Source organism: Copadichromis virginalis, linkage group LG8, assembly GCF_057382275.1.
Source record: "Copadichromis virginalis isolate Kocher_CV1m ecotype Utaka linkage group LG8, C_Virginalis_male_GT1.1, whole genome shotgun sequence".
NCBI classification, from domain to species: Eukaryota; Metazoa; Chordata; class Actinopteri; order Cichliformes; family Cichlidae; genus Copadichromis; species Copadichromis virginalis.
Genome location: NC_140625.1, coordinates 27,604,027 through 27,630,479, shown reverse-complemented (window position 1 = coordinate 27,630,479; position 26,453 = coordinate 27,604,027). Strand labels below are relative to the sequence as shown.

General features: G+C 39.8%; 4 protein-coding genes across 9 annotated transcripts in view; 2 read left to right on the top strand and 2 right to left on the bottom strand.

The window, feature by feature from the left end:
- Positions 1 to 6: 6 nt before the first annotated feature.
- On the bottom strand, positions 7 to 6,448 carry msl1b (MSL complex subunit 1b). 2 transcript variants are annotated; one of them, XM_085466882.1, is made up of 9 exons: positions 6,036 to 6,448; positions 4,844 to 5,515; positions 4,542 to 4,738; positions 3,862 to 4,217; positions 3,693 to 3,757; positions 3,524 to 3,591; positions 2,910 to 3,034; positions 2,751 to 2,823; positions 7 to 1,709 (listed from the first exon to the last, which is right to left on the bottom strand). In XM_085466882.1, the coding sequence occupies exons 2-9, from the start codon at positions 5,438 to 5,440 to the stop codon at positions 1,619 to 1,621; spliced, it is 1,572 nt and encodes a 523-aa protein (XP_085323008.1). In that variant the 5' UTR covers positions 5,441 to 5,515; positions 6,036 to 6,448; the 3' UTR covers positions 7 to 1,618. The 2 variants fall into 2 exon arrangements, with proteins under 2 accessions (XP_085323008.1, XP_085323009.1); XM_085466883.1 differs by having other exon boundaries at positions 3,904 to 4,217.
- Positions 6,257 to 10,930, top strand: gip (gastric inhibitory polypeptide). The gene is made up of 5 exons (XM_085466884.1): positions 6,257 to 6,318; positions 7,856 to 7,935; positions 9,932 to 10,063; positions 10,148 to 10,238; positions 10,529 to 10,930. The coding sequence occupies exons 2-4, from the start codon at positions 7,862 to 7,864 to the stop codon at positions 10,236 to 10,238; spliced, it is 297 nt and encodes a 98-aa protein (XP_085323010.1). The 5' UTR covers positions 6,257 to 6,318; positions 7,856 to 7,861; the 3' UTR covers positions 10,529 to 10,930.
- A 537-nt stretch (positions 10,931 to 11,467) lies between these two features.
- On the top strand, positions 11,468 to 15,395 carry snf8 (SNF8 subunit of ESCRT-II). 2 transcript variants are annotated; one of them, XM_085466881.1, is made up of 9 exons: positions 11,468 to 11,605; positions 11,775 to 11,846; positions 12,248 to 12,298; positions 12,803 to 12,941; positions 13,302 to 13,406; positions 13,872 to 13,944; positions 14,089 to 14,230; positions 14,640 to 14,714; positions 14,900 to 15,395. In XM_085466881.1, the coding sequence occupies exons 2-9, from the start codon at positions 11,796 to 11,798 to the stop codon at positions 15,035 to 15,037; spliced, it is 774 nt and encodes a 257-aa protein (XP_085323007.1). In that variant the 5' UTR covers positions 11,468 to 11,605; positions 11,775 to 11,795; the 3' UTR covers positions 15,038 to 15,395. The 2 variants fall into 2 exon arrangements, with proteins under 2 accessions (XP_085323007.1, XP_085323006.1); XM_085466880.1 differs by having other exon boundaries at positions 11,468 to 11,846.
- calcoco2 (calcium binding and coiled-coil domain 2) overlaps positions 15,334 to 26,453 on the bottom strand; it is a 14,226-nt gene continuing 3,106 nt past the window's right edge. For all 4 annotated transcript variants that reach the window (XM_085466876.1, XM_085466878.1, XM_085466877.1 and 1 more), the window contains exons 3-15: positions 26,284 to 26,386; positions 25,474 to 25,634; positions 20,639 to 20,764; positions 20,403 to 20,528; positions 20,235 to 20,327; positions 19,324 to 19,421; positions 19,179 to 19,248; positions 18,718 to 18,882; positions 18,435 to 18,623; positions 17,761 to 17,898; positions 17,536 to 17,665; positions 17,157 to 17,173; positions 15,334 to 16,858 (exon numbers count right to left, since the gene is read on the bottom strand). In XM_085466876.1, the coding sequence (XP_085323002.1) occupies positions 16,703 to 16,858; positions 17,157 to 17,173; positions 17,536 to 17,665; positions 17,761 to 17,898; positions 18,435 to 18,623; positions 18,718 to 18,882; positions 19,179 to 19,248; positions 19,324 to 19,421; positions 20,235 to 20,327; positions 20,403 to 20,528; positions 20,639 to 20,764; positions 25,474 to 25,634; positions 26,284 to 26,386 (1,572 nt within the window). In that variant the 3' untranslated portion in view covers positions 15,334 to 16,702. The remainder of the gene's footprint in view (positions 16,859 to 17,156; positions 17,174 to 17,535; positions 17,666 to 17,760; positions 17,899 to 18,434; positions 18,624 to 18,717; positions 18,883 to 19,178; positions 19,249 to 19,323; positions 19,422 to 20,234; positions 20,328 to 20,402; positions 20,529 to 20,638; positions 20,765 to 25,473; positions 25,635 to 26,283; positions 26,387 to 26,453) is intronic.

The window sequence follows — 26,453 nt, the reverse complement described above, 5'->3', positions numbered from 1 at the left end:
CACATATGATAGACATATTCATTTTATTCCAAAAAAAGTTTTACTTTCAAAACTGTCAATTTGTCAACTTACAATCATAGAACGATATTGATGTACTCAACACTTCCAACATTAAATAATAAAAAAATAACAGCAATGTTTTATGTACATTTGTTTCTGAAAGCTATGTACAGAAAAACAACAGGAAAAAACAAAAAACAAAAACTGACTTTGTATTTCCAGAATGTGCCGCATATGCAGGTGCACACTGAGCAGCTGAAAAAAATTGAAGCTGCAGAAAGCTGTTGCATCAAATGTAGAAGAGGCTGAGAGAACACAGCGAAGAGGAAAACCTGCAGAAACCAAACACTGCGACTGTGACTGAGATGAATTCGCAGAGGGAGAGATTAACTGGCAGCGTGTTAAAGAGCGTGCACAGACTACAGCTAGAAAGTTTCATTTTCTAAAACGGCTCCCGTGAATGTCAGGAGTCTGATGCGTACACCTAAATCGTATATTTACTGGACACAAGCTTTTTTTTTTTTTTTTTATTGGAAACAAAAGAGAAAAATCAAGATCAAAAATCAAACTTTGTTATTATCAGATCGGCCGAACTGAGCGGCCAAAGGTCATGCTTTCAAGACAGTATTTTTGTAGCCCAATGAGCAGAGATTATTCTCCATTTTGGGGCAAAGCCATGCTAATACCTTTTTATTTTTTATCATTTGGAAACAGCTAAAGAGAGTCCATGCATCTCACATAAAAAAAGGAACTAACAGAAACAAAACCAAAAAAAAAAAAAAAAAACCAAAACAACAACAAAAAAAGGGGACAGGTTACTGAATTCGACGCCAAGTTTACCACCCGAATAATTTCCTGTACCTTTGTTCTCAAACCCAATCATCTGATTGTTTACATTTTTCACCTTACACTGGATTGGCTCGATTATTTTATATATATATGCATATATATGAAATCATGCTGGCTCAAAACTCCCAATAATCACACCTAACATCGATAAAATCTTAATGCAGTCGTGTGCAATCGATATAGGCAATACACAGCACGACATTGATGCGGGGAGAACAGGCGCGGTGACACGACCCAAGCGAAAAGGATGCAGCTGCATTGCTCGCGAAGCTCTATTTTCAGTCAAAGTGGCTTTAAATCGTTCCCTCTACACGTATGCACAAAGATTAGAGCTCCTCAGCTTGTCCCTTAATACTACCGACCCCATATAACACGACAGAAACACCACATCTGTTTGATTAAGTCTACGGGTCTTTTTTACGTCTGTGGTGCAGATCCACCAAAAAAGTATCAGGACATGCATGTAACTCTTGGTAAATGTGTAATTATGAACAGCTGCTGACTTGAGGGCTGTAATCTTCTGGCATGGAGGGCTCAGCCTCTCTTTTAAGAGACCGAAAACATCAAGGACACCCTGCCCTGCAGATATCGTCCATCCTTTACCAAAACTCAGGAGAGCAAAAGCAACAGTGACAGTTAAACAAAGCGACTAGTGATGCGACTCCCTGCCACACCAGCAAATTTTTTTGTTTTGTTTTTTTTAATCTGGGTGTGGAGCATCATCATAATCATCTTCTTCTCCCACCACTGCTGCTGTTTTTTAAGGGCTTCACTTCCTGCAGGTCCGGTGAGGCGTGTGTTTCTTGGGAACCTCAATGCGGCACCGGCTGCGGTCATCCAGCCAAGGCAGCTCAAAGTTCCTGGAGAGAAAACAACGGACAGTCGACCCTCAGTTCAAGAGTAAAGACGAGTGAAAATAACTGGAATGCTCCTGCTGCTTTTTATATCATATATATGCTACACACACAGAGTTACAATGACAGATGCTGATATTAAAAACAGCTTCAGGTTCTTATAAAAGCATCAGCGTATACCAAAACTTCAAACCTTTTGTTTACGAAGGCCAGACAATATAGTGGTAAAACTACAATATTTATTAGAGACTAAATGTTGAAAAGATGAGATATGTGAGTGAATTGCACATAAAACAGATGCTTAATGGCCTTATCAACATACCATCACTGAATAATAATATTAAACCCTCTGGTGTCTGTTCATTTTTCACTGGAGTGGGGTGAGTGGTGTCCTTTAGCAGCTTTATTAAAATATAATTTATTTATTTAAAGTTTGTTTGTTTTGTTTATAATAATTATTTAACTCCTGGCTCAAAGGGAGCTTGTTTCAAACTGATGGGCTGCACCAAAGCACCGTATAAGATAAGGATATGTAACTGTTAATCATCAAAGCTACTGTGATAGTCCAAGGACAAAAAAAAAAATATGGACTGCATTAGGTTCCATTTAAATCATTTTATCCCAGCTTTAAATGAATACAGGCCTGCAATAAATTACAGAAGAAATACAGCAGGGGAAGAGGTGGACTGTGAAAATGGCCTTCACTTCATTTGATGTTTTGTCTTAAATGAAACACAGACTACACAAAGATTTTAGCTATGATGTTTGTTCAGTTAGAGGCAAATTTCTGTTACCATGTGAGCCAAACAGGCAGGTTGAACAGCAGGTGAGTGGGGCTGCTGTGCTCACTCAACCATATTAAGGATATATGGCCCTACTGACACAGAAGCAAAGTAGTGCCTGAGCTTTAACCTCACAGAGAGCACTTGTACATATGCTGAGCTTATTATTGGAAGCTTTGGCCATATATAAAGATAATCCACCAATATTATTAACAATTTGTATATTAATAAAGGAAAAGCCCAAAACAAAAAACTTTTAACTTACTGTTGTGAGAGTTTAGGCAGAGGCCGACCAAATGCAACCACAGGCAAGAAGGGAGTGATCACTATACTTTCAACTGGAAGAGAATTAAGAATTAAAATTAAGAATGAAAATCTCCTGGTTTGATTTAAGAATTACACTGCTCTAATAATGAAGATGTACCATCTTCGGTGTCGGGATAGAAGGACGACAACTCCGGCTCGGTCTCCTGGACAACTTTCTTCCTGTTCATGCGCTGCTGCAGACGCTGGAACATGCGCTGCTCTCTGATTCGCTGGATATCCCATCTAGAAACACGCAGGATTCGTTTACATGACAGGAAAAGTAAAGAGTGAGAGACAGGTGGTAGTGGGGCTGCTCGATTATGGCAAAAAATAAATAAATACATAAAAATAAAAAAAAAATCACTATTTTGGTATGCAGATTGACATTATTTAATTTGATTTATATAAGCATTAAAAGCTCAACATCGCTGATAATATCACACCTTCAGCTTTCATTCATTAAAATGGGGTGGGGGATACTTTGGCATTCTTCAACAATGAGAGCAGAACAGACCTTGATGTTTATTCATACTCTGGTCTTTAATATTTAAATCCAGGGCTCAGTTTAGACCAAGTCTCCGAAAATGCTCATCAAAACTATTTAATAATCAAAATTTAGATAAAATTTATCCAATACAGGTTGTTGCAGTTTACTCCAGCACCCATACCGCTCAACACTCAAGAAATGCATTTGTTAAAATGTTAAACCAAGTTTAAGTCAGCGACCGGTACCTTTTCCTCCTCTTCTCATCCAACTCGAGCTTTGAGTGACGTTTCAAAAACACGCCGTCGTCTAGCGGCTTGAGGGGAAACAGAAGTGAATTGTGAGTTAAAAATTCATTTGGATCTGATGTGAGTTCATTTTAGGAGGTACAAGTTTCTTTTCAGATGCGTCTCTCACCTCAGGGGGATTAAAGGAGGAGTCTTCATTCAGCGGCTCTATTATATTTTCCCTCCAAGATGGGACTAGGAGGTGAACAGAAGCAGGGAGAAGAGTTTATTCATAGATATTTTGTTCAGGACACTTTGAAGGATAAAGTGATTGAAGGTGGGATATAGGTTAGGCTTACAAACAATCAGCATATCATGTACTACATGAGGAGTCCACTCACTGGCCACCTCTTCCTCCTTTTTCGGGGAAGTCTCACGCAGGGGGGACAGAGGAGGTTGGTTCCAGCAACACAGATACATCTCTGTCGTTGACATGAAGGGGAGATCCTCCATCTGGCAGCTCAGTTCAGCCTCCTCTTTGCAAAGGAGCAAACCGTCCCTTTCTGCCCTCGCGGGAACAGTCTTCTCTGGGGTTTCCTTGCTGCGTAGCTCTCTCTGATTAGGAGAGCCAGGCTCAATTTCGGGCTTCTGCGGGCTCAACTTGGCACTTTTACCTCGAGATTTTTGCACTTTTGTATCACCAAAGCAAGATTTCCTAAAAATGAAAGACATAAAATGGAAATTGGCCTTTGGAAATGCAAGTGGTCTACATACAGTGCAGGCAACAAGTCTGCGGCATCTTATCTAACAGTATCAATTCCCCATTATTTCTGGATATTTAGGAAATAAATAATGGCAGTTTCCCTTTGGAGGACGGTTAAAATCTTTTTGGTCTTTCGTATGCAGAAAAATGTCACCTCATTTTCCTTTAATAATGTGGACAAAGTCTGAATAGACCAAATTATACAGAACATTTTTTCACTTTATTATGTGGAACAGGAACAAACACTTGTGCTGCCTCTGCTGGCGTTTATTGTACCTTTTATGACCTTTGCCACCCCGACTGAAGATGAGTGGCGTGGCTGGGTCAGGCTGTGGACTCTCGAGCTCCAGATCCCACATGTCCTCTTTGTCAGGGGTCCATGGCTCCAAGGGCTGGAAAAGGCGCTTATCACGGGGTGGGTCCTTCCTTGTGAGCTGAAGGCGGCGCTCCATTCGCTCAATACGTGCAAGCAGCTGCAAAAGAAGGAAGACATGAGTGTGGAAAAAAGCAACATTTCTGGGATAAAGAAGGAAAAAGTGACAGAAAACACATTAAGACGGGCCAAGACTTTAACGTACCGTCTCTTTGTCTGCTTTGAGCTCATCTATCTCCTTGTCCTTGGACTGGAGCTGTTGTTGCTGTTGTTCAATGAGGTCCAGCTGGAGGAGGAGAATCTGACGGAGGCAGTTGGCCTGTGTGTGAGGGTTGGCAGGGGTCTTCCTGATGTTCCTCCACTTACCCTCAGATGAGAGTTCGATGGATGCGGTGCCAAGCACTCCAGGTACAACCCCTTTCGCACTTTCATCAGCACCGGCATCCTTTGAGTTATTGTTCACAGCCATCTGAGGGTTTTCCATATTGTCAACAGAGAGGGGTTTACCTTTCACCGGGGTTCCCTCACCCCCCATTGGTCTGACAGGGGACAGTACCCCCACAGGTTTAGTGTCTCCTTGAACTACCTCTGCAACAGTGGCAGCGAGGGCAACCTTGCTTGTCATGTAATTCTGGTCTAAGTCCTTTGATTTGATTGGGATCTCGCCCCTCTGCACGTCTTGAACATCTATAACAAAGTCGCAGGACTCCCTCTTGAGGCTCACGGGGCTAACGGTGACGACCCCGGCATCAGCGTGCTGCCTGAATCGCGTGTTTGGATACAGCGTGGACCTCAGAGTCATGGCGAACACAACGACGACTTTTCATCCTGAGATTCAACCAGCAGCAACTTCACATGTGAACTCGAAGCTACTGTCCTGCAAAAACAAAGGACAAATTCATCCGTCTGGCTCCTCCTGTGTGTTTATTTCATAGAGTACACAGTCTTTGCGCTTGGGGTAAAAAACATACACGGGCTTGTAACGGTTGGACAAATCAAAGAGGACTACACGGTTAAACTGTATGATTTGGGGGCACATTTTACAAAAAAAAATGCTCGCCGGGTTTGAAAACTGAAGCTAAGCTATACTAGCACAGCAGTGCAAACACAGACACGCTGATTTGGTAACAAACTCGGGCGTTTGATGGGAATTTGACCCATTAATAATGCACCTGGGTCGACATTTCAGTGTGGAGGCTTCAAACAAGGACTCGGGAGTGGCTGTGTAGGACACTGGCATCAGCCATCTCCTCCATTTTGGTTCTCGCGGAATCACGAAAAAACAATAACAGCTAGCTAGGTGGCTAACGCTAACCGGTTAGTTAAACGGACAAACCGCGCGCCCGCAGAGGGCCGGCTGTAACGTACGCATTGTGATATTCATAATTCACACGTACCTGCTTTTTACCAACACGCTTTTATACGTTTTCAGCTTACATCGACTATTATTCAAGTCCACCTGCAACTGTCTTCACGTTCCCTCCTCAAGACTTGTTTTAAAGCGCTGACTACTGCGCATGCGTAATTTGTTGGATGGCCATTTCTTATGTTTTGGAGGTTTCCATCGGAAGGGCACCAGTAGGGGGCGCGAGAAAGCACAACGACGCTTTATACATGCATTAAACCAACATTAGATAATGAAATGGCGACATTTCGAGACCATTGTTAAACATTTTTCAAGTAAGTCGTTATAGACGCCGAGTATGTATTATTTGGAAGTGCATTTAGTCAAAGAGTAACTACTCCCTTTAGAGCTGCCTGAAAAGTCCCCCTGGATATTTAAAAAATGCAACCGAGTGAAGCAACCGGAAACAACGACTGAAGGGGCGTGTTCTAGTGTTACGTTGTTGTCACGTAAGAGGTCAACGTGTTACCTCCGTGGTTGGACGTCAATTTTTCAACTTTGAGCTGATAGAAACACTATGGACTTACATGAGAACTGTCTTTTGTTAAAAACTATAAATAAATAATTCATTTTAAATGTAAATTACAAAATAAATATAGATTACAGTTGAACACCATTTTAACCATTGTTTCTAACAGACAAAGGCTATTACTTCGAGGTTCAAATATGTAAAATACATAAGAAATTCCTGTCAGCAGATAGGCTGCTTTTTGCAAACGGACATCATACAGAGCAAAGAGTAGAAAAAATGTCTAAAACAGAGCTTTCAGAGTACTCTGAAGCCGGAGTTTTTGACCCACATGATTACCTACACAATTCAGCTTTTACACCACTCTGCATTAGTTATTATTAATCTCTGGCTCTCTTCCACAGCATTTCTTTGTCCTGTCTTCCTCCTCTCACCCCTAACTGGTCGCACTAGTTGGCTGCCCCTTTCCTGAGCCTTGTTCTGCTGGAGGTTTCTTCCTGTTAAAGAGGAGTTTTTCCTTCCCACTGCTGCCAAAGCGCTTGCTCACAGGAAATTGTCTGATTTTTGTGTTTTTTTTTTTCTGTTTTCTCTGTATTATTGTAGCATCTGTACCTTACAATATAAAGTGCCTCGAGGCAACTGTTCTTGTGATTTGGCATTATAGAAACAAAATTTAAATGAAACTGAATTAACTATCTTAATATTTGAAAGCATCCACCCTATATATGATAGTAATGGGTCTTCTTTAAGCTATAATTTCAGTGTCACTGTGTGAGGGTTGCAATAGCTGAGGCTAAGGTGTTTTGTGAGAGGAGCAGTAGGTGTCATTACTTGGGAGAAAGTGTCATAGAGCAGAGGTTTCTCATTTTACGATAAGCATCAGTCAAACATCTTCACCGTATTTTCAACATGCTTTAATTTTCACATTGCCACTTTTTCATTAGTTTAATGGCCCACGCATTTTCCCATTTAAAGTTTATTACGTCCCTCTTTATCAGTAGTCACCTGTGTGTGTATGTGTTTCATTAATGACTTAATGTGTTGGAACTAAACTGTTTTTGTAGCTTTGGCTCATATTATCTCAGTGAAAACTATATAAAAGCCCATTTTCTGAAAGCAACACATCGTAGTAAGCAGTCTACAAATTTCTCTGGAAATTTTTCCCCTCTGCCTGCTTTAAAGACGTTTTATTCAAAGGTGAGAAAATATACTTGAATGGATTTCATGTAACTGCTCACACACTTGGTTTGAGCTGCAGAATATGCTCACCTTTCCTCCAGGTTGCTTAAAGTTGTTGAACTAAGTGTGGACCTTTCTCCAACAATCTCTGTTTTTGCTTTCAGGTCATCATGAAGGCTTTGTTGTTCAAACTTCTGATCATCTGCCTGCTGGGAGCCCTGCATGCAAAACCAGAAGAGATGGCGTAAGTCTCATTGTATGCTTTACATGCTTGTTTCCCCTGAATATACTGAGTGATAATTGGATTTAACGGCAATATTTATAAGACAAGGCGGCTCAAAATTCCAATGATTTTACAACTTTTTTACTTGCATTTACTTTATATATTTAATTTTAGAGAATTTTATAACATTGAATGCTTATAAATTAAACTTTGGAGTGAACTGTAGACTGTGTACAGTCTACTGTTTTGCTGTATTTGAACCCCACTGTTCTATAGGACAGTGAGGTTCAAATACAGCAAAACTCATATTTAGCTTGACTTAAAATGTAAAAGTTGGGATTAATAAAAGCAAAAAAGATATGATTATAAAATTGTAAAAATATTCATATATGTTTGTGTTTGCAGAGGAAAATAAATGTAAAGGCTTATAGTGGGGGATTATTTATCACAATATAGTGCATGGCAGGTCACAGCTGTGAAGACAAATCTTAAATGTTAGAAAATATTCTGAAAAAAAAACATCTTAAATTGGAATTTATACTTTTAATTGACTTGTGGGTTAAACATTTTAATGAATACAGTCTGAACGTGACAGTATGGGGTAGAAATGGGTTACTGTGGGGGGTACTTCAATCACAAAAGATTGGAAACCTTGCCTCAGTGCAGCAGGAAGTCCTTATATCTGCATAATGAGCTTGAATTTAATATAATTATTTAAATGGCTTCCAAACTTTTCTCCGTGTGCTTAGCTGACTATTTTTCCCCCAGTATGTCAACACAATTTATAATAGCGTGACTCCTTAAATACATAATAATAAGTACTTTATACCACATTTTATTATATCTTTGATAATTCAGTTAAAATCAGTTCAGATTTATTTATATAGTGCGAAATCACACGAACAGTTTCCTCAAGGTGCTTTGAATTGTAAGGTAAAAACCTCACAATAATACAAGAAAAATGGAGAAAACCTAACAATCATATGACAAGGAAGCTATCAGGGTCCATATTCTGCTGCTATAATACAGTACACTGTAATAATGTGGCTGATGTGGACAAGTTAAATGGCTAATTGGTTAAAACTACAATTTTTATGATTAGTTGAGCTGCTTATTAATCAAATCTACAAAAAGGAAAATCCTCTGCTTCTTGGATGTGAGGATTTGACTCTTGGTCAGATAGAATTACACGTCTGGAAATCTTTTCATCATTTTCTTTAATTTTAGCAATCAAAAGGTTGAACAAATAACCCAAAAAATATAACAATAACAAAAGTCACCTTGAGAGGCCAAATAGTGTGAGACAAAGATCCTGCAATATTAGAGAAAAAGCAGGCGATCCCCTGTGAGCAGAGCTTGGTGACAGCGGGGAAGAAGAATGTGTATCCCAAACTGAGGAAATTCACTTGTTTGAGCAGCAGAAGGATCAGGAAGTGAATTGCAGATATATTAGAAAAATAAATATGTTTCTACTAAGCACAAATGGTTGTATGTATGTATATATATATATATGTATATATATATATATATATATATATATATATATATATATATATATATATATATAGGGAAGAGCTCTGTTTGGATTATAAGTAGAGGTGGGCAGATCGATCCAAATATCGATCATACCAGTGCTAGTACTGGTATTGGACTGATACTAGCACGAGAGGATCGACACTGTCGCGTCTATTTTATTTATAGCCTACAGCACAGTTAAACAACAGAAGTTGACCCAAAGGGATTTAGAGACAGGCAGATTTACAGGTCTCTAAAAACAAAAACAGCTTCAAAGTACATGACAAGCTGAAAGGTGTTACTGGTATCAGCAACACTGACTATGTATTTACTCGCTATCGGTTCGATACCAAAATTTCCAGTATCACAAAGCACTAATAATAAGATACTATTAAGTCTTTAAGATATGACAGGATCTGACCACTATTGAGTGTGAGGAGAGGGAATAAGAGGGTCAAAGAAATAATCTGATTTTTATATTTGTGTCTTTGTTGCCTCTCAGTGAAGACGAGCAGAACCCGAGGAAGAGGTACGCTGAGTCTACCATCGCCAGCGAATTCAGCAAAATCATGGATTCAATGGTGCAGAAAAACTTTATCAAGTTCTTGCTCAGCCAAAGGCAGAAGGAAACCAAGTGAGTCAGTGAATGAAGCACCAGATTAAAAGCAGAACAAAAGAACAGATTTATTTGATTGAAAGGTATTTTCTGTTCTCTCAGGTCTGCTGATGCTGGGAAGGATTTAGAGGAACATCAGTACAACGACTTGCTGAAGCTCAGCCTGCAGGAGAAGCAGGGGAGAAACATTTAGGTGTGCTTAAACTTATTCACGTGCAGAGGCACTACCTGTATTCTTTTCAAATGATGATGTGGCACAGACAATTTGAATATCTGGTTAGAAATAAGCATAATTCTATAATAAACATAACAAGGCTCAATGTCCCAGAGCCTCGTGTCTTCATGAGGACACAGGGCTCTGGGACATTTGAAGCAGCGTTTTCTCTCTATTTTGTGATAGACCAATGAATTAATTAAAAATAAAATCCAAAATCAATTTACTTTGCTGTGTTTAATATAAATAATCTGTCACACTGTTCTCAGGTTGTGAGGATCCAGAAGGATGCAGTGGCACTGTGGAGACCTCATCTCAACTCTTCTTCATCTTTAACTCTGTGATGGACAATCTGTAGGTCAACTAGTGTAAAACTGTGAATATTTGTCCTGTGCAAAAGCTCTATTTGTGTAATGCAGTCTTCACATAAATGAATAAAATTATTATCTAAAAATCACTGAATCACTGAATTGTACTTCTCAGAGTCTTTGAACCTGAAATGCTGGAGATACTATAACTATAACCATAACTATAACACCTATATAACAACTATAACTGTTTCAACTACGTTTCAAAATAATTGTAGTCCTAAATCAATCAACACACTACTAATATCACGCTGTAACTCTTTACACTGCAAAACCTGTCACCTAACACCTGCTGATTGTTTTTTCCCCCCACGTTATTCAATAAATTTTATTTTTTCTGTTTTATTAAATGTCATATATTTTATTTTCTATGTTCATTAAAACATCATTAAAAATAAATATGTGTGTGTGAACTTGAAATAAAGCTGGTAATCTGTACGGTGTATTCTTTCTACATATCATTATATTGTATTGCTTTTAGAGTTTTACTTATTTAGGCTCCTTATTTTTTTATTATTATTATTTTGTTATTTAATTAAGCTTATTTTTCATTTTGTGTTTTATGTTGTTCAGATATATGTCTATATAGCTGCTTCTTTAATTTTTCTAATGCTATTTTTAAGGTTTTGTCTGCTGTAACAGCCAGAAATTCTTAATTTATAAGAATTTCTAATAAATAAAGTTAATTCTTCAAACATATAATATAAAGGGATCTCATGATGCAAAAAAGCAATTATTATTTGCTGATGAGGATAATTTTGATAATATATTCATAATAACTTTAAACGGATTAACGGCAACAAGCTGCTATATCCTCCCCAACACCAGGGGGCAGTGTTCAGTACACTGTTCAGCTGTTTACTTCCTTGTAAACAAAATGGAAGCAGTTGCAATCATTTAGCGTGAAACATCCCAGAAAAAACCCAGAAAACGTCACTTTTCAGCCGTTAAAATCGACAGGAGTTACAGATCGGTGATGTAAGAGCTAAATTTGTTCTTTGAGGTGAAATCAGGAAGAATTTATGAGCGACAATGCGTTAAATTAGGATTCGTTTAGCTTAGGTTAAGATTTTTACCTTAAATTGTGCAGAGGAGTCATTTTTGTGCCATAACCTCGTAGTTTCGAGTTTTAACCTTCCTCTTACAGTTTGGGACAAACATCACCAAAATGCGGAGAGGTGTCGGCGCCGGGGCGATCGCCAAAAAGAAGCTGGCTGAGGTAACGCTGTAACTCAAAGCGGTGATTCAAGAGGAGTTATTGCCTCACATTAGCCATATGTGTATTATCTTTATTCCAGCTGGCAGGAGGTATTTAAAAGCCAACGTGAGCCGCAGATATTTTTTATTGCCGTGGTTTAATTTTAGCAGAATACATCTGCAAAAGCCATTTACTGCTGCTTCATCATTTAGTAATGATGATACCAGGAATTAGTTTGTAATATGCAGGTTAATGTGGGCAAAAGTATCATAAATATCTCTAAATAATGTCAGCCTTTATTTAAATGCACTTGGTAAGCAGTTAACCCGTATTTACACACATTAAAACCGCCTGCCAATGATGAGTGTAGAAACTGGAGCAACATTTTTCTTATCTCACTTGTACTTTTTTTGTTTGTTAAGGCCAAATACAAAGAAAGAGGAAATGTTCTGGCTGAGGATCAAATAGTGCAGGTGAGTTTCTGTGAGTTTTGTCTGCGAAGTGAAACCATTGTCCGTAAATTAAACCATGAATTGTGTGATTATTTGTTTTCACCCTTGTGTTAAATTTAGTATAATTATTTATCTTACTGGCTTACTGACACACTCCTTTAATGCAAATTGGTGGCCTCAAATAGCAATAAATGCACTTAATTTATTCTAGATTGTCACCTTTTGCTTACTGATTAATCAAAACATATATAATAATAATACTAAATAGTTTCTATTCTTTCCATTGAAAAGTTTTGCTTTGTCTTTTTTAATTTAATATTTTTGTTTTGGAGTTTTTGTTTCATTAAAATCAGATGGTATTGTAATTGGTTCAGATTCTGTGACCTTGTGGTGAGCTATTTTTTAATGTTTCAAAAATAAAATATTTTGAATAGGAAATTTGCTATCAGTACCAATAAATTATGAAAATAAGTCCCAATTGAAGCCCCAGTTTTACAACTGAACATTTTTTCCCTTTTTTGCTAGATGTCCAAGCAGCTAGAAACTTTCAAGACCCACCTGGAAGAATTTGCCAGCAAACATAAACAAGAGATCCGCAAGAACCCACAGTTCAGGGTCCAGTTTCAGGAAATGTGTGCCACCATCGGTGTTGACCCGCTTGCATGTGAGAATGATTTGGGATATAATCAGCATATGTTTTGGCATATTAGTGGCATTAGAAATAAATAAATAAATAAATAAATAAAGGGACTGGATGGGGATCCATTCAGAGAATATGGTCAGAACTTTAGAGATCAAAGTTGTAAATCTGAATGGAAAAAAAAGTGAAGTTCACAATACAAAACTTGGAAAATTGTGTTCTTTTTCTACATAGACCCAAATTAATTCACTTTACAAGTTAAATTTGGAAAAAAAATCATGCTGTATGAGAGCAAAATTTTCAGGCTGTTTCAGGTCTGTTTTCTTCTGCTTATCCAAGTGACGTAACCTTTTCTGTGCTGTTTTTATTTTTTGTTTTCCACAGCTGGTAAAGGGTTTTGGTCTGAGATGCTCGGAGTTGGTGACTTCTACTATGAACTCGGTGTGCAGATCATTGAAGTGTGCCTTGCCCTGAAACATAGAAACGGAGGTTTGTATGCAGAGTAGCTGTGAATAGTCCCCCCAAAAAACGTTTTTCTCAGCCTCAGTAGAAAACATAAGGTCAAGGAAATATCTGAAAGAGAACTTTTAAGGACTGAGAGAATCAGACTGCACTTACACAAGACTCCTTAATTATGTTGGGCCTGCTTTCATAAAGGCTAGTTCAGTGTATCCTCTGCTAAATGCGGTAAATAAGAAACACAGAAGCACCTTTTCCTAGTATTTAGAGGATTCTTATTACAGCTGCAGATACTCCTGGGTCACTCAGTTAGGACCCTTCCTATTCAACAGTAACCTGCATCTTTATTTACCTGCAGCAGTCTGCTGGCATTAATATCTTAGACATCAGAGGTAACAGTGAATTGCAGAAAATCAAATCATGAACTGAATCCGGTAATTATAACCCAGCTCTGAAATCACTAAATAAAGTCCCAATGTGTGTGTTTTCTTTCAGGGCTGATTACTCTGGATGAGCTCCATCAGAGAGTACTGAAAGGACGCGGTAAATACGCTCAGGAGGTTAGCCAGTAAGTATAACCAACCGAACGTGTTGTATAGTATAGAAACATGTGCTACTGATCGACATAAAATGCCTTAAAGATGTTTATTTTTGGATTATTTAATGCCTGGACATCAACTTTAAATCACGTGGCTGAATATGTGCTTCCCAGGGATGACTTGGTCAGAGCCATAAAGAAACTGAAGGTGATGGGGAATGGGTTTGGGATGATTCCCGTTGGTGGTTCTTACTTGGTTCAGTCAGTCCCGGCTGAGCTCAACATGGACCACACTGTGGTTCTTCAGCTGGCCGAGGTAAGACGAAGCCAGAGTTCAGCATAAAGCAATCAGCAGCCTTGAAAAATAATCAAGTGCTTGTTTTTACACCATCCTAAGGACTTCTTGTACTTTATCCTCCATCCTGAGGCCTTTATTACATTTTGGTTGTGTAACTTTCATGCCATTACATAATTCTTTTGGACAAACTCTACTTTGTTGCATAGTCCCATTTTTTTTTATTTCCATTAAGGCAGTCCGCGAATGTGATGCAGTAAAATAAACTTCGAGCCTTTATTTTATTGCCACCATGTATTGAAGGATCACAGTAGGGAGAGGTAAAAGGACAATGTTGAGGATTTTGTGTCTGAGATAAGGGCTTTTATTCTGAAAGGTGAGATCCCAGCTGTTTCTGGTGCTCTAATGTCAGTCTTCTTTTTGTTTGCAGAAAAAGGGATACGTCACAGTGAGTGAGATCAAGGACAGTCTAAAATGGGAGAAGGAGCGAGCGTGTCACGTGCTGGTGAGTACACAGGTCACTTTAACTGTGTGAGATTATATATCAAGGTCTGTGAGGAGCAGGGTACAGCCTGGCCATTGGCTGTTTCTTAATCATCCTTTAATCCTGCGCTACTTCAAACCGATCCGCTGTTTTCTTTTATTTGGGTTCTAAAATAACTGTTTCACTCTCCTTTGTCCTTTTCCCAGGATCACCTGCTGAAGGAAGGCCTGGCTTGGCTGGACTCTCAGGCAGCTGGAGAGGCACAGTACTGGCTGCCAGCGCTCTTCTCTGAGCTGACTTCCCGTGACGTCACACCGGAGGAGGCCAATCAGATGACACCTTAAGCTGTGGGAGGCCCCGGACCTGCAGCTTGAGGCTTGTTGGTAAACAAAATGTGCCCTGTGGGAGGAAGGTGGCTCATGTGACGGAGTTGGCTGAGGCTCTGGAGCTGGCGTGCAGCATGGACTCTCTCTGAGATCAGATTTTGGACATGTGGAGGGGAAACTTTCCAAAGAGTGCACTAATATTACCGCAGAGTCAGTGAAAGGGAGCTCCAGCCCACGGCAGAAGAATTCAGCTTATACTATCAAGGTTTTTGGGTGATTAGAAGAAAGTTCTTCCAAATGTATAAACGAGATAATTCTGTTTTGTTGCACATTTTTTATTATTCTGCAATAAAATGCACTTACATTTATTACTTGATATGACTTTTGACTCAAACTTGTTACATGTTCAAATCATCAGAAACCTGGTTAAATAAATGACTGTGTTATAACTGATCATAATTTCCTCTTACAGATAAGTGCAAAGACAAATGAATAACTCCGGATAATATATTTAATATTTCATCAAGTTTCGATATTAACCTAAAATGCTATATTCATCAACTTCAAGGATCATTTAATAAAATCACACATTTTTCTGATGGCTATATTCAAAAGTAAAAACTTTAAAACTGACTTTCAATGTGAGAAACTAAAGACTACTAAGATTGAGACAAAGATGGGATCTTAAACTGCTAGTGGGGTCATTTTTTTTAAGATTATATCACATCCTGCTTGTGCTGGAAAGAAAAACAGCTTTTTTTTTTGTTTTGTTTTTTTAAATCCTCCCCGATGATGTTCAGGTCAGGTAAACTAAGGTTTTATCATCTCTTCAGCAAATATGACAGAGTGGAGTCTTTATCTTAACTATACTTCTTCCGTTATACATGACTGATAATCTTTCCTGATTTCAGAAACTTAGGAGAACAAAAACGACATACTCTGATAGCACAATGTTAGGGTGACCACCAATGAGACCACTATCTGCCTCGAGGCTTCTGCAGCAGTGAAGCATCACATTATGATTACTGATTAGAGGACCGTTACAATACAGTTAAAGCCTATAATATTAAGAAACTTGAATTTCCACACAACTTTCCAATTTCTTCACCAAACCAGTGCCTGTGGAAAAACTTAAGAAAAGTGGGGGGAGAAGTAGACTCAAATTTGTGGTGCGAAACATTACATGTTTTGCATGTGGCAGGGGTTCAACATCAGTGTTTGTGTCCCTAAATATCTCCCATATTCATAATGTTTAGGATTTATTCACTAACCAGCCTTTAAATTCATGTGAAACCACCACGGGTGTGTCTTTATAACGCGTGTGTGTGTGTGTGAATTTTTCAGCGTGCATTCAGAAGTTTGCATGTCCTAAGTAGGTTTTAATGAGGCGTTTGACTGTAGTCTAGTTTAACTGACTTGTTTGACACTTCGTGTGTTAATACCAGCAGCAGAGCCAAATATCTGTGTGTGTGCGCATGTGCCAAAATGTAAGCAGAGAAGTTGTGCCGTCTACTTTTACGTTTTTATATTTAAATGCAATAACATAGGCCGCGAAGGATTATGTAACACAGGCAGGTTTCCAGTGTCTGCAGGCCAACATGTTGAAGCCAAGAAGTTACTTTTAAATGTATAACCACCCATCTCTTAAGACTTATTCAAACCACGCTGCTGCCGCTCTCTCTCCTAATGGCTGTAGACGTGATCTTCAAACGTGGCCTGGTCCATGTCGTCACAGATCATCGTGCAGAAGGGGCAGACGCGGTGACACTGCTCGTGCTGATCCAGTTCGTCCTGGGTGATGCCGGGGAAGCTCTCGCGGCAGTGACGACACACCAGCGACTGAAATGGAGACTGCAGCACATCAGGGGTCGTAATGGAATAGTGAGCGGATTAAGTTTTAAATCCGCTTCAAAAATAAACCCTAAACAGCCGAGTCACTCGAGGGAGGGGCGCTTTTCTCATTAATGTGTTTTGGAGGGGAGAGATGCCACGGGAGTCACTCTGTGGCAGCTTTAGTCAAGATATCTGCACCAAGGCTATCAGGAAAAAATAAATCCTAAACCAAAACCACTGTAGGTGTGAAGCTGGACTGAATTAAATATAAAAACTTAAATAAAAAGGAAAGTATTTGACTCACCTCCTCGTCCTCTGGTCCTGCAATGAGACAGAAGAAAAGCAGTGAGCGCCATATAAGGGGAATTTTTCACCTACACAGTGATACGAATCTTTAAATGAAAGCACGTTACAGGCATGAAATAAGTGCAGTTTTGCAAGATTGTTAAGAACTGCAACCAAAACATGATTTCATGCACACATGTCCTGTACACATGAAATTTTGAGTGCTTGGAAATGCTCGACAATTAACGGGAAGAACCACACTCCAAGTCGCCCCTCAGTACTTAGAGGGGCTGTAACATCAAGGTAAAAGTTTGTGTAAATAGCTAAATATACTAAATTTAGTATTTTCTTCAGATTTGGTAGGTTTTAGACAGTACATGTGTGAGACAGTTTCCCACCTATGGTTTCATAAACGTGGGTTGAAGCAGGTGGTGCGTCGTCATCTGGCTGCAAGTACAAAGGTTCTGCAGGAGTCGTAGGGGGTTCTGTGTAAAGTCTGCGCAGGTCCTGAATAGTTTCTTTGAGAGTCTGGCAAAATAAACACAGTTGAGGTGTCAACATTTTTTTTAAAGTGATTCTGAGTCTGAACATCTACCGAGTAGAGCCAGCGTTATTGTGTGTACCTGGTTTTCTCGAGCAAGCTCCTCCTTCTCTTGTGTCAGGAGTGTGAGCTGATTGTCTTTCCGATTTATGGTCGACTCCCTTTCATCTATGGCGATGTTCTTATCTGCCAACACTTCATTAACTTCAAGGATTTGCAGCTGAAAAATCAAAGAAAACCAAGTTCAATTTTCAGAAACGTCCGACAGACAAACTGCAGGTCAAAAATTCCAAAATGATAATAAACCACAGAATTAAAACACCTTAAGTCTAAAGAATTTCCAGCCTGTGTCGAACCCGCTGAGAACTTTAATGAGGTCCAATCCAAAGGTGTCATATAGAGTCAAGTTCAGGGGCTCTTGGGGTTTGATATTTGCACATTTCTCACAAAGTATCAGATCAGCTAAATATTAAAAAAATATAAGCTGAATTTTTAGTCTGTACCTTTATATTATATCATGAGTTTAGGCACTTAATTTCATGCACTCTGGACAGTAGCTCAGAGTTCAATATGCACATGATAAATATAGCATCATTTAATTTTCTCAGCTTTTCTTCTGTTTTTATTTAGTTATATTTATTTTAATGATTATCAGCTGATTTTTCTTGCTTGTTCTGATTTAGGTGGAGCTTGAGCAGGAAAAAAGAAAACCCAAAACAGATAAGAATTAAATCTTAAAATTTCACATCGATTCACCTCAAATTTGCTGCTCTTCCGTTTTTCGCCATCCAATGCTTTGCACACGCTCTCCAGCTGATCCCGGATTTGTTGCATCTCCGCCTCCAAATACTCATTACGTCTCTTGGCATTTCTGGTCTCCTCCTTTTCAGCTGCCAGCTTGGCCTGAGTCTCCTGTAGCTGTCTGGTAAGAGTCTGACACTGAAACTAAGAAGGAGACGCATCTTTAAGACATGAAATTAGGTACTTTTTAGGAGGTTACGATCCCCCCTTTTTTTTTTTTTTTTAAACCTGTTCGCACCTTTAGGTCATCCGAAGGGCTCTGCTGAGTCTCCTGCACTGAAAGCCTCCTCTGTAAGTCCTGGTTCTCTCTCTGCATTTTGTCCACGTTGTAGGTGAGGCTCTGCAGTCTTTGCAGCTCTGCAGCGAGCCTCTCTTTCTCTTTCCTGCTGCTCTGAAGGTCCACCTGCCAGCATGCAATATATATTTTTGTATTTTTCTGGTTCCAAATAAATGACAACTGAATGAATGAACTCTCAGGCCAGCCCATTTAAAATGATCACAGCAGTACATAAAGTTAACTAAATGGTAAAATGGTAAATGGCCTGTATTTACATAGCGCTTTACTAGTCCCTAAGGACCCCAAAGCGCTTTACATATCCAGTCATCCACCCATTCACACACACATTCACACACTGGTGATGGCAAGCTACATTGTAGCCACAGCCACCCTGGGGCGCACTGACAGAGGTAAAGATTTACCTCGATGAGCTGGATGCCGTCCTTTGCTTTAAACAGCTCCCGTTCACCTTCTCTGACCTTTGTATTCAGCCTAAAACGCACAGATTTGAGCATCAGTAAGCAGATGCGTTCTAAAAGTTTTGGTTTGAAGTAGAAAATGACTCACTTGGAGATCTCCTCACTCTGGGCCTCAATCGCCTCCTTCAGCTTCTCACGCTCGTCTTTCAGCTGGTTGATCTTCTGCACAGCTCGATCGTATTTCTCCTGTAAAACAAGGAAGAGGTTTGTGGTGTGGGTGTGGTCTCTGGCCAGCTGCAGAGGAGGGGTGACGCAGTGAGCTCCCGGGGCGGCGCAGGGGCGGGGTGAACAGGTGTGCTGGGATCTGACAGTTATTGTGTCTCTTTATATGTTGGCAATGACAGTCGGAGGAGGGAAGCGGACGTGACAGCAGAGAGAGAGCGGGAGTGTCTATGTCCCAGTAAAAACCACAGTATTAAATAAAAGTTCTGTCATCATATTCGCTCCAGCTTATGTTTCTTGGATCCAACGTTACAAGGTTACTGTAAGATTCAGATCAGCAGTCATAGGAGAAGGGTTCACTTGACATGTGAAACTGAGATTGAAAATGATGAAAATGGGAAAAAAGGAAAGAAAAACAACAATTTTACAAAACTATGACTGTGGTATCAAGATTTTTTATATCTGCCATTAGAGTGAAGTGTGGCAGTTTAAAAAAAAAAAAAAAAAAAGTTTGTTTGCACACATAATTTGCACAAACACGGCTTGCATTGAGCAAACTGGCTCTACAGACTTCTTTATTTACTTTAAATTTAACCGGGAAATCACACTGAGACCTTTACAACTCAAAGCATATTAAAAATGCAACATAAACATCAAATATTACAGCTTATCACTTCAAATCCAGCATAACGCGATTTTCCTTTCAGCACTTTGGGAGCTGGACAGTGGATTAGTCCACATACAGCCCAGAACCAAACATCGGTGGTGTTCAAAGCTCCCACTTAACAAAGCTCACTTACTTTAGACCGTCTAACAGTGAGACAGAATCCATCTTACCTCGCTCGTTCTCGATGAACTCCGCTCCCTCCTCTCAGTGATGCTGTCCTGCTGTATCTCCATCTGCTTCGTCATCTGGATCACCATCTCCTCCTAACGTCAAACATAAGTTTTTACACAGATGTCAAAGTGCTGAATTTAGATGTAAAATGTCAAGCGAGGGCAAACCTTCAAGCTGTCATTTTCTTTCAGCTGCTGCTGCAAAGAGCTTCTCAGGTTTTTAATCTGTTGCTTGGTTTGATCCAGTTCAGTGGCCAGTTCGGCGTTTTCTTTCTCTTTTTGCTCATTCTGCCCCTGTGAGAGAATCAATAACACTGAGTCAGCTTACCAAAGTTCAGCTTACACTTTACCATTTTCTCTGTTGCACAAGACAAATGGCAGAGTGGAAAATAAGATAAGTGGACCTTTAAGCCGGCAGCTTGCTGCTGCTCCCTCAGCAGAGCACTCTTCAAGGTTTCATTTTCAGCTCTTATCTGATCCAGCTCTTTCTGCATTTCAGCTTTTTCGCGTAAGCTCTGCTCAACTTGGTCCTGGAAAAAGGAAAAACCAAATATGTCAATAAAAAGCTCTGTTTACTTTTCAGACACTGCGACCTGCTCTCATGTGTTATTGAAGAGACAAAAGTCAGAAGCAAGCACTGCATTTAACCCCTCTGAAGTATTAGAAGTATAATGGCGAGCAAAGACCTCTCAGGGATCACAGATACTTTTTTTTGGCTAAAAACAAACATCTTCAGAAGCTCTTCAATAGCCCAGATGCTCACTGACACGTGACTGCGAACAGTGTTTGTGATCTATTACGCTCACTGCAGAACTAAGCACTAAAGACCTAACCCTCTACGGACACTGAAAACAGTGGAATAAAATATTACAGAATCTGACAAAGTATAAAGACTGAATGTACACAGGGTTGAAAGGGGTGCAGGTGGAGATAAGGTGGGGAAGACGCTCACACAGGCGAGAATTCAGACAGGCAAAGATGAGACTTGGGGTAGGGGAAAACAAACAAACAAAAAAAAAAAACCACAACATCAAGGAATTAGGGGAAAAGACAAGTCAATTCACAGGAGGAAAGCAAGGCAAAACAATCATCAAAATAGACCGGAAGTGGAGTGAAGACAGGGGATACAGAGACAAAACAGAGGTGGACAAAGTCAAGAAAACCCTTCAAACAGCAGGAAAATGTGAACACATGAAAATATGAACACATGAAAAGGTCTAGGGGATGAGGGGAAGTAACAAAAAGGTTGAAAAAGGAGAGAAAGAGGTAAAACGGTTAAATTAAAAGGTTTTATTAACATTCCAACAAAACTCAGAGACGGTCAAGCTGCTGTCACCATTAAAAAAAAGAAAAAGTAAACACAACTCAGTAGTTGGTCAAAACCCTGAAAAAATTAAGCAAAACAGAAGGTTAATCACCAAACCCACTCCTCTTCACTGAGCAGGAGTCAAGCCACCCACACACACACACACACACACACACACACACACACACACACACACAAAACTTAAATCAAAGCCTGATAACTTTTATTCTCCGACTCCTTTTGCAATAACTTAATAAGATCCAATTTCATTTTCGGACCAGTTGTCTCCTCTCTACCTTATACTTCCAACACTGCAAAACAACATGTGCTAAAGTTTCCTCCTCTCCACAATAACCACATTTCCCTGAATTATGTTTCCCTATCAACAATAGTGTAGAATTCAATCCTGTATGTCCAAATCTCATTCTTGACTTCTTGACTCCTCCTCCCCCCCCTTGGAATTTTATAGAACCACCTTCCCCTCTTTTCTTCTTTGTTTTTGCCATCTAGCCCTCATTTCTAACTTTAAAATACTCTTAATCCGCTTGAACAAAACTCACCGCCAGATGATCTATCCTATGATAAGTGGCTTCCTTTGCCAACCTATCTGCTTCTTCATTCCCCCTCGCCCCATAGTGAGCCGGGACCCATACAAACACTACTAACAGACCCATCATATGTATTCTGAAAAGACTTTGCCGAATCTCTATTAAAATATCTGATCGACCTTCTGAATGACCGCTCTATGGACTGACCAAGGATGCTCTTGAATCTGAACAAATAATTGCTTTCAGTGGCCTCATCTCTTCCGCCCACTGAACCGCTAATAGAATTGCTATCATTTCTCCTGTAAACACAGACAAGCCATCATTTATTCTCTTCCCAATTTCTACCATAAAATCCAGAATCACCACTTCTACCCCCACTTGACTAGCTGGATTCGCATCTGTATATACTTGCACATACCCATAATACTGTTCAATGTAACCCTGAACTGAATGGGAGTACAGACCACCTGCCTATCCTTACTCTTCTTGTCCAATAATACAAAATCTACTACTGCTTCAGGAAGTATCCATGGAGGGATTGCAGGCCACGGCACTCGTTGACATGACTAACTGATCCAAATTAAATTCTCTAGCCCCCCCCCCCCACCCATCCAAAGCTCTTTAATTCCCTCCTTTCTCCCAGCAAGGTTTAAATACTTCTAGTGTAGGGTGATCCTGCCCCTGTAAATTTGCCCAATAATTCAATCTAAGATGTTCTCTCCTCAATCCTAGTGGCATCTCCCCCATCTCCATCTGCAAGGCTACAGTAGGCGTTGTTTTAAATGCCCCTGTACAAAGTCTTAACACCTGATACCAAATAACATCTGATTTCCCAAGAGTAGTGTCTGCTACCGAATTACATGCCACACAACTACAATCTAACATTGACCTCACCAACCCAGTGTATATGGCCCCCAAGGATTCGCTATTCGCTTCCCAATCCCTCCAAACTAAACACCTCAAAATATTTAAAACTTTTACACTTACCCACCAATTCCTGAATGTGTGCACCCCAAGTTACCCTCCCAGCCAACCACAAACCCAGAAACTTAAACTTCCTCACTCTTTCTAATTCCACGCCATATAGCTTCACCCAACTTCCTCACTAACCCCTTTGAAGCCCCACTTATACGACCACTCTTCAACTTTACCAACTGCTTCCTGCAGCTTCTTTACAATAAATTCTACATTCCTCTCTCTCCTCCATAAGGCTCCATCAAAAAGTGAACATCCCACCCCACGCTCTATATCATTAAACACATCATGAATCATTAGAGAAAATAACAAGGGACTCACTATGCTCCCTGAGGAGTCCCATTCTCTACAGAAAACCTCTCCTGAATAACTCTGTCATGTGAAGGCTGTGTGCAGGCAGGAAAAAGACCCAAAATCCAGACTCACGGAAACAAAAGGTGAACTTAAATACAGATTTAATGCTGGACGGCAAAACAAAAAACTGGCTGAACTAGAATACAAAATAAACTAATGCGGCAGCCTGGGAAACAGACCATACAGTACAATATGATGGTAGATTGCGACACTGACACAGAAACACAGGGCTTAAATACACAGAGGAGGCAATCAAAAGATGAGAGACAGGAGGGAAACACAGCTGGGACAAAACAGGGCTGACGAGACAAAGGAAGCAAAACTAGACGCATTAACATGAGATACGGACTTTCAAAGTAAAACAGGAAACACAGACTGAACTTATAGACACAGACTCACAAGCAGGCACTGTAACAGAGACGTGGGGCAGGCACAGACACTGACTGGACACAGAACAGATGGAGTATGGAACCAAACTTAAGAACTACAAAAATCACACACCAAGAAGAACTGGGGGAAAAAATAGAAATGTAAAACAGAAACCAAATCCTTCACAAAAATAAACTAAGAAGAGAACACAAATAAAGGGTACAAAACAGAAACCACTGGGTCAAAGACCCAGGAACCCTAACACTTTCCAATTCTCACTTGTATTTGCGTACCCTTTAAAAAAAAATCCAAAATCCACCTATACATCCACCCCCTAACACCCAATTTATGGATTTTAATTAACAAACCTTCTCTCCACATCATATCATTAGCTTTCTCCATATTGAAAAACACTGCCACCGCACACACTTTATTTATCTGAGCCCTCCTAATTTCATGCTCCAAACACAATACTGGATCCATAGTACTTCTCCCTCTTCTAAATCCACTTTGATAGTTAGATAAATCCTCTACTTTCTACATAATATATTAATCTTACATTTATCATTCTCTCTATAACTTTACATATATGTGATGGTAAAGCTATCGGTCTATAGTTACCTGGCTTGGTTCTGGCCTAGAGCTCACCTATCCCTGGCCTTAAGTACCTCTAACTGCTGATGGGAGTCAGCTGTACCAAACGGACGGCACCTAGGCAGGGGGGCGAGAGACCACACCCACTCCAGGACAATGTCAGGAAGAGACCCTGCTAGGGCCGTAAGTCTTTTTAAAGGCTTTATTATTAGAATGTATAACTTGTTTTTACCAGCTTAGACAGCAAAGCTTGTAATGCTTTCACTTTGAGTCTGTGTATGCATCATCATAACAAAGCACCTACTGCAGCAGAAAATGCCACAGAACTGGTTTAAATACTTCTGACGTGTTCATACTGCACGTTGGGCATCTGTGGCTGGATTTTGTCAGTGTGACGGCGTTCCAGATGAGTCTTTTACATTTGTGAGGCTATGAAGGCGCTTTGAAGCTTGAAGAAGTAATTTGAAAGGTGGCGAGTGTATGTGGGCAAAAGGCTTTCTTTTTTTCATGCCGTTTTAAATTTTTGATTCATTAACGTGGCATATGAGGCGTCTTTATTTGCTGTACAGTCACAAAACTGAGCTCCATATTTTAAGATGGTTTTAAGGTGGTCCTGTTTTTTTGTCTTGCAGCTTCATTTCTGGATGTCAGAAAACTTCCTACAGCTTAGTTACTCCAAATATAGGTACTTTTAGCTTTGTTATTTCCCACAGCAGATGGATTCACAAAGATTTGGAATAGCACTTGTGAACCTCTGAGGCTGTAAACCTCTTTTATTTGGCCTTACATACCTGACCTGCAGCTAGGAAATTAAAACAGGCCCTTCAACATCAAGCTCCACCCACCATCTGGGTGTGATCTGTAACTCTGAGCTTTGCTTTGACATACATATCAACAAGGTGACGTTGCCATGCTTTCACCAAGTGAAAAATATTGCACAATTTATGCATCTTTTTCCTTGTCGTCATCTGCTGTAATACCCTCTAATCAGAGTCTCGAAACCTATCTCCAGCTTGTTCAACACCACATCACTCCTCACTACATTATCCTGGCTACCCTGCCGCTTCCTTTATGTCAGGTTTAAGTCACTTACCTGTGTTGTGATAACCAGCAGGTCGTCGTCTGGGCTGATCTCCAGGCTTTGCTCCGCAGGGCTTCTGAAACAGAAAGGAGTGCTGGCTCCTCGCACCTGACCGGTGCTGTCGACGTAGCAGAACTGGTAGAACTCGATCTCATCTTTGGGAAGGTAGTAATCTGAAGGAAACGGATAACGAGATCTTGATGTCATGATGACTCAAAAACTCTCACTGCTCTTTGAAACGTTTATTATTTTGTTTCTCAATCAATAAAATGCTAAAAAATGTAAACAGATCCATATTACATTTTAAACTCCCCCAATAAACTGAACACACAAAAACCCTGAAGATGCCAGAATGATAGATTTGTTTTTACATGTTCTTGTAAAATTGGCTAAAAATGGTTTCTGATTGACAAGTTCAAAAAAAATCTAATATCAAGAAAAGTTTCATTATTATGAAAATAAGGCTCTCTAAAAGCTTAGATTTTGGTTATATAACATATTGACTTTCTTGTGTGCAAAACATGGGGTACTTTCACCTCTTTGAGGCATAAAATATGTGGATACTTTATTGTAAATCTGAAAAACCAGTGATGGATTGTTTGAGCTTCTGCCATTTTAACTGGACAAAAAACAAAAAGAAAAATAGGATTCTGTGGGTGAAACCTGGATATAATCATATCTGTCTGTGCAGATCATTGACACAGCAGCTCAGGAAAAACAGATTTAACCCTAAACTGTTTGCATTTAAGACACAACTAGGGTGTACACTACAAACACAGCCAAACACATTCACCTGGAAACAGAAGTGAAAGCATTTCTTACCCTTAAAGAAAGCTTGCCTTGTCACTGTCTGTTCCCCAACTACATCTATACATGGTTCCACCCACACAAAGGTATGATAATCCTTTGTTGTGGTCCACCCCACCTGGAAAAGGGTAGAAAAGCTTAAGAAGGACATTCTTTGATTTAACATTTATAAAAAAAAGTTGAGG

What these genes read in the sequence shown, in the direction of transcription:
- gip (XM_085466884.1), top strand. Translation starts at nt 7,862, where the DNA reads ATGAAGGCTTTGTTGTTCAAACTTCTGATCATCTGCCTGCTGGGAGCC. An exon ending in GCAAAACCAGAAGAGATGGC is followed by an intron (nt 7,936 to 9,931) that starts GTAAGTCTCATT and finishes GTTGCCTCTCAG; the next exon opens with TGAAGACGAGCAGAACCCGA. An exon ending in CAAAGGCAGAAGGAAACCAA is followed by an intron (nt 10,064 to 10,147) that starts GTGAGTCAGTGA and finishes CTGTTCTCTCAG; the next exon opens with GTCTGCTGATGCTGGGAAGG.
- snf8 (XM_085466881.1), top strand. Translation starts at nt 11,796, where the DNA reads ATGCGGAGAGGTGTCGGCGCCGGGGCGATCGCCAAAAAGAAGCTGGCT. An exon ending in CTGAGGATCAAATAGTGCAG is followed by an intron (nt 12,299 to 12,802) that starts GTGAGTTTCTGT and finishes CTTTTTTGCTAG; the next exon opens with ATGTCCAAGCAGCTAGAAAC. An exon ending in CCTGAAACATAGAAACGGAG is followed by an intron (nt 13,407 to 13,871) that starts GTTTGTATGCAG and finishes GTTTTCTTTCAG; the next exon opens with GGCTGATTACTCTGGATGAG.
- msl1b (XM_085466882.1), bottom strand. Translation starts at nt 5,440, where the DNA reads ATGACTCTGAGGTCCACGCTGTATCCAAACACGCGATTCAGGCAGCAC. An exon ending in ACATGATATGCTGATTGTTT is followed by an intron (nt 3,758 to 3,861) that starts GTAAGCCTAACC and finishes TTCACCTCCTAG; the next exon opens with TCCCATCTTGGAGGGAAAAT. An exon ending in CTATCCCGACACCGAAGATG is followed by an intron (nt 2,824 to 2,909) that starts GTACATCTTCAT and finishes ATTCTCTTCCAG; the next exon opens with TTGAAAGTATAGTGATCACT.